General features: G+C 37.8%; 1 protein-coding gene across 2 annotated transcripts in view; it reads right to left on the bottom strand.

Annotated features, from left to right (window-relative positions):
• Positions 1-1,280: 1,280 nt before the first annotated feature.
• Positions 1,281-14,376, bottom strand: part of LOC134679811 (uncharacterized MFS-type transporter C09D4.1) — a 90,245-nt gene continuing 77,149 nt past the window's right edge. For both annotated transcript variants that reach the window (XM_063538711.1, XM_063538712.1), the window contains exons 4-8: positions 11,460-11,601; positions 10,693-10,892; positions 8,370-8,584; positions 7,254-7,359; positions 1,281-6,806 (exon numbers count right to left, since the gene is read on the bottom strand). In XM_063538711.1, coding sequence (XP_063394781.1) covers positions 6,645-6,806; positions 7,254-7,359; positions 8,370-8,584; positions 10,693-10,892; positions 11,460-11,601 — 825 coding nt within the window. In that variant the 3' untranslated portion in view covers positions 1,281-6,644. The remainder of the gene's footprint in view (positions 6,807-7,253; positions 7,360-8,369; positions 8,585-10,692; positions 10,893-11,459; positions 11,602-14,376) is intronic.

The raw sequence follows: 14,376 nt of genomic DNA, 5'->3' as shown, positions 1-14,376 counted from the left end.
TTCTTTTTATTTTATCTACTAGGAAATGGAAAGGGATTATTGCCGATATTTGTCGTTGATTTATTAGCATTCGTCTCTTTATGCTCGTATAAGTATAGTGCATTCACATTATGGTAAAGTGTACTATTCATAATTTTCGATACACACCGTATTTATCTTTGAGCCGCTACCGAAACGATACATTTTAATGTAAGAATGTGAGAGAGTACCTACTTATTTACATGTTATTTACTTATTACGTAAATATTTAATTAAATCTAACTTTATCTGAATCTGAAAACGGCCCAAAAAGTATATCCTTGACATGGAACGCCGCTCTCAACCACTCGATTTTTCCTTCATTTCTGGCCATTTTTCCAGTAATTAATATTTTACAGCAAACAAAAACACATAATTTAGTAGAGAACCGAGTATCTATGACACACGTTTTTTTTTAAATAGTGATGTCCTTCACACCTGTAGATTTCACATGTAATCGAGATTGACCGTGGTTCTTTACAACTGTAATTATTTATGTGTATTTATAAAACACCTGTAGCCGTTCACAGTGCATTACAGGTGCCTGTAGCCTGTACTCTTGTAACCTGTAACTTGTAACTTTATAAAACTGGGCCCAGGCGGACCCTGTGTGGACCCTGATTTATCTTTGTTAGAGTGGGCGCACTCAAGTGTCGAAGTCAAGTGCGACAGAGACAAAATATAAAGTTGCGGAGACAAAGTTGCTCGTGCGCGCCCACTCTTAAGGGTTAAGATTTGGTAGGTAGAAATATAGACGGTCAAGCAAATCTTGTCAGTAGAAAATGGCGCGAAATTCAAATTTTCTATGAGACGATAACCCTTCGCGCCTACATTTGTTAGGGTTCCGTCAGGGTTCCGTACGCAAAGGGTAAAAACGGGACCCTATTACTAAGACTCCACTGTCCGTCTGTCTGTCCGTCCGTCTGTCTGGCTCTCACCAGGCCGTATCTCATGAACCGTGATAGCTAAACAGTTAAAATGTTCACAGATGATATGTTTCTGTTGCCGATATAACAACAAAAACTAAAAACAGAATAAAATAAATAGGTATTTAAGTCGGGCTCCCATACATTATACAACAAACGTGATTTTTTCTACAGTTTTTTTTTGTGTAATGGTACGGAACCCTTCATGCGCGAGTCCGACTCGCACTCGACCGGTTCTTTAATTTGCCGCTTTTTTCTACTGACGGAAATGCCTTGATAAAAAAAAACTGTACCTACAGTTACTTATATTTAAGATTTAATTAAAACAATCGCGAGGTCTATCAACAAATTTTATTAAAACAATAACACACTTAGTGACTAAAATATTACGACATCTATGAATCTAGGTCTAGGATGGTCTAGGTAAAATACATGATGAGGAATCTAGTACTGGGTAACATTGACATACTTACATACAATTTTATCATTATCTTTTTTTGGGCCTTATTACGTAGTAGGTAGGTACTTATTTGGGTATTGTACCTAATAATTAATAAATAAATAAAGCCTATTTTTTATTCCGTAGACTAAAATGACATTTTCTAAAATGAACATAAAATGTAATTTCATACAAAGAGTAAAGTAAGTATATAGGTATTCATAGTATGAAATGTCATTTTAGTCTACCGAATAAAAAAATAGGCTTTATATTGCGTCATTTTTTTCCCCTTAAGGCTTCTACAGACGTTGGAACAAATACCATGCGATTTTAGATGGTTACTGGCTAAGTAGTAAGTTTGTAAATTTTTTATAAATATTATTAGAACTACGTAATAAGGCTTAAGTAGATACCTAAGTCTAATTATTCCACATGAAAATAAAAAAAAGTCTTATCATATTCGTTCACACGCAGTAGATATTCCATTTGTCCTTATACTGTGTATTGCGTCTGACATTTTGCTTAATGAGAGAGTGAGACGCTATGACATTGGACAAAGAAATTAAGCATGTGGAATACCATACACATTTTTTTGACGTGATAACGTCTTATGGCTCCTCTACAATCTCTACATGATGGGCCAGCGCCGGCCACTCCAAGGGACGCAGCCATGCGGTGGAGCGAGATAGAAATATCACTTGCATAAATGCGTCCGTTGGAGTGGCCGACGCTGGCCCATCATGTAGAGGAGCCATTATAAATCAATGAACATCGGTAGCATGCACGAAAAAGTGTCACGTTGTGGACAAATCTCCATGGTAAAACAACCATATTTTTTCAAGATAGAGACAAAAGTAGGCCATCATTATAATACGAGTGATTTCCAAATAAAATATAATTTCAAAACTTATCATAAAATTTAAAAAAATGGCATGAATACCATGACTAAGTGCATTAGGGTAACTTCGGAAGCAGGATAATGTTGAAATTTAAGCCCTTCCTTAGAAATTATAAATATAGTTTTATATAATTATTATCTATCGTATTTTTTTATTATTAAAAATATTGACTAATCTACTTTATTTTTCATAAAATCGTAAACATTATTACAATAAATGGTTTTCATATTTATTGTCTTATTTCACATTTAAAATCGAATAACTCCACCATTTTTTTTGTTTTTCTGTACCATAGTGTAGGTACAAAGTGTATATTTACTGAATGTTTTAATGAAGGCATTAACTGGAACTAGTTTTCTAATACATTCTTCAAAATAGTTGATACAATAAATATATACTTAGATAAATTACTTTAAACAGGTACATAAAATAATGATTATACAGTCGACGACAAAGATATTACATATTATGTTTAGATACAGTTTTGGACCTTATGCCTCTGTAATAACTATAATAAGGCGAAAAATTTAAACATATCTTTGACGTAGACTGTACCATCAGTCCGTCACGCTCCGCGATCACCATGTAGGGTCCTAGCTAAATTGGTTGCTCAATACCTACGCTATAGAATTGCCAATTTAGCAAGAACCCTAAACGGCATAACAATCCCGTGTGGTGACTGTTACCTTTGGAATGTAGGTACAGTATTTTCTAGGAAGGGTGCTTTCTGTAAACTCTAAGCTCATAATAATACATAATTAGGAACCAAATACTTTAAATTGAAACAAAATAATTATTACCTTTCCATATTTAAAAATAATAATCGTAATTACAAATTAAAAAAGTTTCACTATCATAATAAGATATAAAAAAATAACTTAAAAATAATAATAATATACCTACCTAGGTACATTTCCCTGCAGGTTTTAGTAAAAACCATAATTACCTAACACATTCACTACCAGCGCGAGCTACTTACGAACTACGTTCGTATTTTTCAAATCATATTTTTTCCGCTATTTAGCGAAAAGGGCCTACTATAAACAGAGAACGAACCATATGTTTTAATAGGTGCCCAATTTTTTTTAGTAAACACTGAGATAATTGGGTAGTAAATTGGTTAATCGAATCTTCATTTTAGTATATAGAATTTAAACAAAAAAAATGTTTATGATCTGTTGTTAATACCTATCTAAATAGGTAAAATTCTTATCTTTATGACTTGATTATAAGAACAATGAAACAATGGCTATTGTTAATATTAAATGAGGCTTAATGTCTTTTCCGCTTTTAATACACCGCTTCAAAACCATATTTTTTCTCTCTTACTACGCTAAAAATATACATAACTAATCTAACACCAGAATCACAATATATCGGAAACAGCCTGTGATAGGCCACTACTCTCTAATATTATTAGGCCTTTTAGGCCGATATATTATAAGTAGATACAGGACCTTAAAATAAAATAGACATAGATAATGGTAACTTTTTAGTAAGATCAATATAATTATGTCTGCCCTTCCATCGAGGTCTGTTTAGAAATTGTTATTGCGAGTTCATTCATATCACTTCACGTTTAGTGGCAAATGTTTGAACTCGTAGTACAAATGTGACGATAGTGACGTGTGTAACCCCAATGCGAAGGCCAGTCACAGCCAACTCCTATCCGTATCGACATTTCTACATCATAAATGGGAACCATTTTTAATCAATCATTTTCGAATGTATGCCTGTGTTTGTGCTACAAGTCCCCACTACACTGATATTCAGTTAGGTATACTACCTATAAGGAAGATTAAACTGACAGTAGTTTAATAAAATATTTCTTGATTCCCTCCCTGGATCTATTGGGACAATGATACACGTTACTTAATTGTCACAGCCGCATTTATAAATGGCCTTGGAAAAGCGTTTAATTTGGCATAGCTAATCTAACTTATTGAGCTACCCAATTCAACCTATTACGTAAACCCTTGTAGACATTCTAAGGGTGTTACCACACCAATCGTTCGAAGTCGACAAACATTGAACAGTCTACCGTCGATCGAGGCCATCGATCGATTGATTTGGTAACACCCTAAGGTTTTTTGTCATTTCTTGTTTTCATTAAAATTGTATTTGGCGACAAATCACATTGATTTTAATTGTCTTTTAAAACAACAAAATCTATAATGGCAATAATGCTTAACGCATGGATATTACATATTATTTAAACAATAAGATTTAAAACATTATTTAGGTACATTGGGTTAGGTCATCCCGGTCTCTACGGTCCCCGTAATATTTTTTTCGTGAGCTGTCAATTAATACCTTTTTACAACTATAATTAAAAAAAGAATATACATATTATTATTTTAATCACTATTTATAAAATAAATCACTTCTTTCGGTACCGTACTTCGGCGGTTGCCACGCAATATCCTATCTTCTCCATTGTCAGGCCTTATAGTAGGTATTTAATCTTAAATACATGTGAATACTATAGTAAAATATTATTTTTAAATACAGACATCGAGAAACTTTATGAGCTACCCACGATACATTTAATTTTAAAAACGTTCAGCAAAATACTTCCCTTGGTCGCGGTCACACCTTTTATTGTCACGATTACGACGTATCGATTTTACTAGTCTATGAATACATAGTATATAATGCACAAATTCTATAAAGTAAGGGATATCCAGACGGGACTGACGAAATCAGTCGATTTGTTCAGGAAAATAATTGGTCAATCTCATCTAGCGTCCACACGTACACAAATTAAATCACCAATTTGCATTCTACTATGAAAATTGGCATTTTTGTGTTCGCACCTGCTGATGTGATCGGGGAATCAAATTGGTATTTGCGTCCGCACGGCCCTGTTCGATCGGAGAATTTCATCAGATTGGCGAAAAATTGACTCGTCTGGATACAACTGTAAGTAGGTATCTTGGTAATGTAAAAAAAACGTAATTTCAACTAAAAACGTGATGGAATTTCAAATATTGATCACAATTATAAATATTATTATTATTCATTTCATTTCATTATCATGAAATTCTTGAAAAAATTCCCAATGTAAGTTAACATTTTTAAGTAGTTATATTTACGGATTAACCCATCATTTGAAATTACCCTAAACTACCAAAATGTACCTACTCAGATTTTTAAAGAATATATTAGAATGTACATTTTTTGTATATTTTCATGAACAAAAACGTTACTTAAATGCATATTATTATAAAATTTAGCTGATTTAATGTATAGATATAATAAAAGGCTATCTTTTATAATTATAATGCTAATTTTAAATACTTGAATTTGTATAAATGCATACCTAGCTTTGCTTTATAGGTTAATACCTACATATATGTATTTTTGTTAATTTGTGTAATTCAACAAGTGCAAATACCTATTCAAAGATAAAACACTTGGAATAAAATCATGAAACTTCCGGAGCCAATCTAAAATTTAAAGGTTCGTTTTGTGAACTTCGCGATAGGCCCAAACATTCCTACTCCACAGTTACACATTCGTTTACATTTTTAAAATAAACTGAATCAGTTTATATTATGAATACTGTTTAATTATCTTTCTAAATAAAATAAATAAGTTATCAAACATACAAATATTTAGAAAGACCCCACTCGCGTCTCCCTAGCGTCGGCGTCTAGCATCTAGTCAACTCTATTGGCTCCTCTACACGATGGGCCAGCGCCGGGTACTCCAAGGGACGCATTTATGCGTTAGAGGGAGCAAGTGATATTGCTATCTCATTCTGCCGCATGGCTGCGTCCCTTGGAGTGGCCGTCGCTGGCCCATCGTGAAGAGGCGCCATATGCCAGTTACTCGGCGCAACTTTGCGCAGCGACGCAATTTTCCATGGCGCTGCTAGTCAGCCTTTTTAATACACTGACGACTAGGCGTCTAGTCAGATGTTGACGCTAAAAATACTAGTGTTGGCTCTCTCTTAACCACTTCGTTTTCTTAAAACTAACCCTGTCAAAAGTATACATTTTCATGCAGATCGGAACCAACAAACTATAATTTACCACAAAACCATTCGTTACAAAATAAACTTTTTTTCCACCACAACCTTAGCTTAAATACATACGCTCAGAATCTTATCATAAGCAAGATAACAGAAAGTGCCCAGTGAAAGGGTTATGGGTGAATCAACTTATTTGTAGACCTGTTTTCCATAGTTACGAGACCAATTGCCAATAAATGGAATTTGATCGCATGAAACAAACCGTTTTAAGGTGTCGGAGCATCACACACAGTCTGCTGTGATAGCCGTGCCGAATCCGCAAATAGTGAGGTTGAAAGTGTCGGAAACTTATTTAAAATAGAACCCTATTATCATACACATAAGGTTTACTTCTTCTGTTCAGCGGCCTGCCGTCTCAGATCCGAGCTGATGGCAGCTGTGATGGCCGTGCCTAAGGCCAGCAGTCCGCAGAGGGTGAGGTTGGACCAGCGTGTGTCGGTGACTTTTAGCATCCATTCGTAGAGGAGGGTCAGGACGATACCGAACAGCTGGAAATAGCAGGTATATGTTAGTCTTATGGTATACAGACCAGAAATGGGTTCTAAGTTGCTAGAACTATTGTAGATCACAATGTCATCCTGCCGGCATCATTATTTCTTTAGATAAAGATATTGTAGACTTGGAAATGCTATTTAACGAAGACTGTAACCTGTTTATTTGTGGGTTGACAAATACTTTTGGAAATTGGTTCTATCGAGTACTATTGCGACAGCTGATTCCTCTCATTTGTCGTGCTAAGAAGGACTGTGACTCCTAAGTTTTCAAAGTTGTACAGGGTAGGGGATGAATCGTCTTCGTGGTATATTAGATGCCCGGAAATGCTCACTTATTAAGTACCAACTTAACTATTATGCTTCATATTTATGTTTACGGGAGATAATCTCAACTCATATACGAATACAAAATATTAGATAAATAAAGAGACAAGTAGGTACCTGAACAGCAGCGTTGAGAATTCCAGACGTGGTCCCTTCAGGCTCAGGATACGTGATTTCGGAGGCGAACTCGAACCCGACCGGTAAATACCCGTTCATGAAGAATCTGGAATGGAAACAAAAAAAATGTGTTCAAAAGCCCTAACACAACTGATTTCTTGATTGATTTACTGGTTACAAAATTTTCTTTAGGAATTGGAGCGGGGCTTAAGATATAGAGGGTATGCCCCTTATTGTGGATTCCTGAAGCAGAGGCTCCCGATTTAAAGTGCCAATGTGGCGAAGGTAAAGTGGCGGGCTGGTATCCTGGAATTGCGTGATCGCAAGTCTTACCTGCCGGCCTAGCCAAGCATACAATCGCTATCGCTTCGACAGCGAAAAGCTTTATGTCTCTCTATCACTCTTCCACGTTAGTGCGACAGTGACAGTTGCGTTTCGATCGCTACGGAGCGTAAGCGATTGGCATCTTGGCTACGCGGCCTGAGATAGTGATTTTTATAATTTTCTATTTATATGTAATTTTATTTGAATCACGACGGCGAAAAACAAGTTTGTGGCCTAACTGATGTTAAACATGCCTCCGCAGCGGCAGGCAGCGGTGTCTGTTTAACATCAGTTTGCAACTCTAGTGGATTTCTAAGTTCTGTAACGTCTGAAATGCAACTATTTAGACTCACCCAAGTATGATAGCGCTGAAGTACACCACAGCGATCTCCGCGCAGTCGCGCGTGAACGTGAATATGACCATGCCGACCACCGAAGCCGCGTACAGTGCTAAGGTTGTCTCCTTAAACTTGTGCGTCTTGTCGAGAATGAAGCCGCAGATGACGGAGCCGAGCATACCGGTGAGGACGACCATGAGGCCGTAACATGCTACATGCTAGGTAGACTCACCCAAGTACGAGAGCGCTGAAAAAGTATACCACAGCGATCTCCCCACAGTCGAGCGTGAACGTGAATATGACCATGCCGACCACCGAAGCCGCGTACATAACTAAGGTTGTCTCCTTGAACTTGTGCGTCTTGTCGAGAATGAAGTCGCAGATGACGGATCCGCGCATGCCAGCGATAACGATTATCGGAACATACTACTACAATATAAGAATGAAGACTCACCCAAGTACAATGGCACTAAAGTACACGACAGCGATCTCCCCGCAGTCGAGCGTGAACGTGAATATGACCATGCCGACCACCGAAGCCGCGTACAGCGCGAGGGTCGTCTCCTTGAACTTGTGCGTCTTGTCGAGAATGAAGCCGCAGATGACGGACCCGAGCATGCCGGCGACGACGATCATGAGGCCGATGCGGCCGACGTCTTCGTTGGCACCCTAGAACGCATTCAATTTAGGTTTCTTTATTCTATCATAAAAAGAACACTATAAATATTCATCAAAGTCTAAATTATGTTTCTATTCACATTAGAAGGATATTATTTTGCCAAGTAAGGTACAGATGTATATATTATGTTATTTCGAGTGTGCATATATTTTTGTTTTCGCATAACACATACCTACATCAGCTGTCTTTTCTGATCACTAATTAAAATTTGTGAAAGGATTGAAATTGAAATTAACATATAACCAATACATAAATGATATAATCATACTCCACTTCATAAAATCCTGTGAAGATGTCTTGAAGTTTTGGAATTGGTTCCAAATTTTGGAATTTGCAGAGTGACAATTGAGAGTTCTAAAAACAAAGAATAATACTTACAATGAAGAAACTGAGGAATACTTTGTTGAAGAGCATTAATATGTCGATTATTACGTAATTGAGGCTATAGGAGATGAATAGGTAATTGAAAAACAATAACTAACAAATATAGTACTTACTAGGAAGAATTCCAATACATTTTTAACCGACTTCCAAATCCCAAAGGAGGAGGTTATCAATTCGGTTGTATGTTTTTTTTTTTTTTTTTTTTTTTTTTTATGTTTGTTACTCCATATCTCCGTCATTACTGGACCGATTTTGAAAATTATTTTTTTGATTGAATGTATATGCATACAGATTGGTCCCGTTTCTGTCAAAACCCAGTTCTGATGATGGGTTCCATGAGGAATTGAGGGAACTCCTCAAATCTTAAAGGCATACATATAGTGATTTTTGGGTTTTTATCATCAAATCAAGCATATGCATCCAAAAGAGTGACATTTGATGAAGTGGAACTGCTGATGATGATCAGAACGGAACTCCTCAACGACGCATAGTTCACGGTTGGCGATTTGTCCTCTTCGTTATGTTTGTTAAGAAAGTTCAGTTTTTAATGCACATTTTTGTCAAGGTCGAGTTCTGATGATGGGATCCATGAGGAATCGAGAGAACTCCTCAAATCTTAAAGGCATGCGTATAGAGATTTTTGTATTTACATCAGAAAATTAAGCATTTTCATTAAAAACTGTCGCATTTGATGAAGTGGAACTGCTGATGATGATCAGAACAGAACTCTTCAACGACGCATAGTTCACGTTTGGCGATTTTTCCTCTTCGTTATGTTTGTTAAGCAAGTTAAGTTTTTAAGCCACATTTTTGTCAAGCTCGAGTTCTGATGATGGGATCCATAAGAAATCGAGGGAACTCCTCAAATATTAAAGGCATACGCATAGATTTTTTTGTATTTTTATCATAAAATCAAGCATTTACATTAAAAACTGTCGCATTTGATGAAATGGAACTGCTGATGATGACCAGAATAGAACTCTTCAACAACGCATAGTACACATTTGGTGATTACGAATTTCGATTTTGACTTGGACTGGGTCCCGGACTCGGACCCAGAACCGGACTCATACCCGGATCAGGTTCGGACCCGGACCCGGACCTGGACTCGAACCCGGACTCGGACCCGGACTCAGACCCGGACTCGGACCCGGACCTTGACCCGGAAAACCACTAGGATACCTTAACTAAATAAACCACTATGATTACCTACCATAAAATGTGTAAGTATATAAGTATGATGATGCCAATCTTACTAGCCCCTCCCGCTTAAACCCCCGTACACCGCACCGCATGGGCCGTTAAGTGGGTTAGGTTAGGTTTGAACTGCGATCCTCACAGAACTGAACTGCTATCAGAGAAGTGGGTTAGGTTAGGCTAGAACTACGACCCTTACAGAAGCGAAATGCTAGTAGAAAAGTGGGTGGTTTTACCTCCTTTTCTACATAGTGTACCATCTACAATAATCTTTCACCGGCCCCCATAGAAGTCGGTTTTTTTTTCTTAAAAATTATTACTGAGCAGTGTGAATATAGCGTAGAAAAAGCCAACATTGTGTAAACAATTGCTTACGACAATAATAATTACAATGAAGACATTGAGAAAAACCTTGTTGAAGGGCATAAATATGTCGATCATCATGCAGTTGAAGCTACAATATGAAGAGATAGTTGTAGCTGCGACTGATAAAATTGCTTATAAAAATATTACTTACGGGGAAGAACTTCAGCACAACTTCATTGAGCAGCGTCGATATAGCGTAGAACACGCCAACATTGAGTCCATAAGAGATGAGCAGCAGGTTATAGTTGCGGTTGGTGAAGAGTTTCTTGACGGAGTGCAAGAAGTCAGAGTCGAGACTGGCACCGAGGTCGGCGGCGGCGGAGGGGGGCGTTGCTGGGGCTCGTTTGAAGACTGAAACGAGAAATAATCTTTAGTAAAACAAAAAAACGATTTATGACCAAAACTGTTTTACGATCATATAAATATAGCGCTTACACAGCTTGCATAGTGACCACAGATTTATATAGTAACTGTTCTGCCGGCTTCCACGAACATTACTATCTACTTACTTACACAACAAGATGAAAACAAAGAGCACTCTGGTAACTCCAGCGACCAAGTAGAACATAAACCAGTTAGCCGCGATTTGATCGATGGTACAAACAACAACACTCCTGACTGTACATCGGTGGACATTATTATAAAAGGTGTAAGGTCCCCCGATGTACAGTTAACAGTGTGAGAGATGGTACCGGCGGTACTTACACAACAAGATGAAAACAAAGAGCACACTGGTAACTCCAGCGACCAAGTAGAACATGAACCAGTTAGCCGCGATTTGATCGATGGTACAAACAACAACACTCCAGACTGTACATCGGTGGACATTATTATAAAAGGTGTAAGGTCCACCGATGTACAATAATCAGTGTGAGCGATGGTACCGGCGTTTACGAACATAATCATTACAGTACTTACACAACAAGATGAAAACGAAGAGCACACTGGTAACCCCGGCGACCAGGTAGAACATGAACTGAAAGTCGGCCGCGATTTGTTCGATGGTGCCACCGGCTTTCACGAACATTGGGGGAAGCACGAAGCCGAGGGCCACGCCGAGCTGTGAACAAAACAGGTTGGTTAGTTTATAAGATCATCTCTGAACTGAACTACTGAAGCTTCTTCTTCTTCTTTATTAGGGGCTATATAAGGCTCCAAAGCCTATGTATCACTGCGACCATTCCTGATCTATTGTGATCGCCACCTACTACAACTCTCGATCCAACCCTGCAACTTCAAATAGCTGCAGGATCTTTTTGGTTTCGAGAGACTTTACCTCCTCCGGGCGTAATATGTGTCCGCCCAAGATTAGGTCACGAGTACGCATTAGGCAAGGGCACTCTGTGAGGATGTGTAAGGGCGTCTCCTCTGCCTCCATGTAGAGTCTGCACCGCCCTATGTCACGTTTCCCCATGGTGTGCATGTGCTTATTTAGGCCGCAATGCCCGGTAAGTACCCTTACCAAGTTGCGCAGTTGGTTCCTAGACAGCGCTAAGGCGTTCGAGGACTGAAGCTTACCAGACTCACTCACTGGCCTTTGCGTCTATTGCAGACGATTTATGGTGTAAGACATACACCGCCTCGGACAGAATAAAGGAAAGACAGGGATGCCCACTAGCCCAGCACCTGCATTACCCTCCCGGCTTCACTGTCTTAACACTCTTAACTCACAGGAAAGGCGAGCCAATAGGTAGGTAAGGAGACAGGTCGGCTGCAGGAATCTGTCGTTTATCCAAATAAACGATACTATACTCGCGCCTTCCTTTTATTTACACGCTTTTGGGAGGCGCGTACTATAGAACAAATAAACGAACATACAGTAAGCATAAAATAACCCTTCCGCTTCGTTACAATCGTACAAAAGCCTCGTCGGACCCATTGAACTTGAAATAAAACAGTTTGCCTAACTTACAACAAAGATCCGGGAAGTTCGGCTTTGCTCCGAAAGATTTGCTATTGTGCGCTAAGTTTGAGGCCGGGAAAGACATTACTGTCGGGTGAGTTCACTTTTTGTGGTAATCAAGTAAAAATGGTGTCAGGGGTCCGTTTCAGGAACGATTATTTAATTAATTGTTATGTGTGTTTTGCCGGCAGATAGGTACCTAAGAACATTGCAGATAAAACACGAAAATTTTGGAAGTTAAGCACTTACTTTTTATATTCCTTCTGGTTCTTGCTTCTTTATATTAAATATATTTAATTTAAAACTAAGCGGTGTACCTACTCTATTCAATTAATAGAACATCACAAGTCTTAATGACTGACAGACACACATATCAAACCTATAGTAGAGCCCTCCATCAATACCATTTTAACTACGGAATTTTAAAATTGTACCTATATTTAAACCTCCACAGTGAAGTCAGTATACTCGTACATCAATTTTCAAATGGAAAACTCGGATAGCATTTTTAATTAAAATTCCGCCTGCGGCTGTGTTGGTTTTCCATTTTTATTTCACTTGAAATATGTGTATTCTGTTACTAACTGGAACTGAAACCTACGTAATCATTTTAGAGCGAGTAAAAAAAATTAAAATAATTTTTTCGTACGTAAGTACTAAGACCACAAAAAATATGGATAGAAAAACATTTACAGTAAAATATTTGTTATGAGTATGATTAAATTTGTGTTACCTACACACAAATTTAATCATACTCATAACAAATATTTTACTGTATGTTTTTTTTTCAAATAAGAGTTTACACACATTACCAGGCGTGTCTCACTCCTCGATTTCGTCGCTTTGCTACAGGTAGCTAATAGTACATCCGTTCGACCCCAATTTTGGGGTTTGCCATAAGCCGCGCGTGGCGCTGTTGCCACCTAGCGGCCATATCTGCTCTGATCGTAACAGACGCGTTTTGTTAGAGAGTGAGTCTTCTGTATCTAAGTAGTACTATTATTTATTCTGTGACTGTACACAATTATATACCTGTTTATAATTTTTTTTAATACACCCACAGCAGACTTTCGGAGTTACTGAGGTACAAACAACTATACAATCGCCAAATTTTCCATCGCAAGTTTCACGCAGCGCGGCGTATCTTTTGTTCCTTTCAAATTTCCTGGCTCTACACCCCCTCTTAAGTGGGTTTTGCTGTACGCATGCAAAATGTAGGTACTAAAAGGCGCTTTTAAAGGCAAATTGACCTAAGTTAATAAAATGCTTATGCATAATTTCCGTAAGGGTCTCTCGGGCTCAATTTCATTTCCTCGGAATTGAAAAGGACCGGGCCTTTAAGGGCTTTTGGGGTAAATCAGCTTTTAACGGATATATTTAAAGAGATTAAGTACCTTGAAACCGATTTTGATACATACTATTATTACAGTGTAAAAAGTAACAGTGGAGCGACGCTTTTAATGTTTCCCTAAATGCCGACACCGAACAAGAACACAGTAGGGTTGTCACTATACAAATCAAAGTCAAAATATAAATTAAAACATTTCAAATAAGACACGCCCTGTAAGTAGTACCGAGCTATTAACAATGGCAATGTATTTAACTATTTATACAGCTCGGGTTTGACGGTTTTTGCACACCTGTCTGAACAAATGCCGTACCTATATTGTTTGCTTCTAAACGCTTAATGTTTCCATACAAACACCTGTCTTTCTATATGTGTTCGAAATACCCATGTTTGAAAAAAAAAACTAAACGGTTCTTACTGCACCCACCTTGACATTTTTCTGTTTGGCCCTATGGCTGACTAGTAGATAATACCACAAGGCATTAAGTCCGCCTTTTGTACCTTTGTGATGTGCAATAAAGTTTAAAATAAATAAATAATTCCACTCAGTCTTACCTACAAATTGCGAGTTTTCGACAAGATTT

This window comes from Cydia fagiglandana, chromosome 3, assembly GCF_963556715.1.
Source record: "Cydia fagiglandana chromosome 3, ilCydFagi1.1, whole genome shotgun sequence".
In the NCBI taxonomy this organism is placed as follows: domain Eukaryota; kingdom Metazoa; phylum Arthropoda; class Insecta; order Lepidoptera; family Tortricidae; genus Cydia; species Cydia fagiglandana.
The sequence above is the reverse complement of the archived record's forward strand: the minus strand, read 5'-3'. Positions and strand labels throughout refer to the sequence as shown.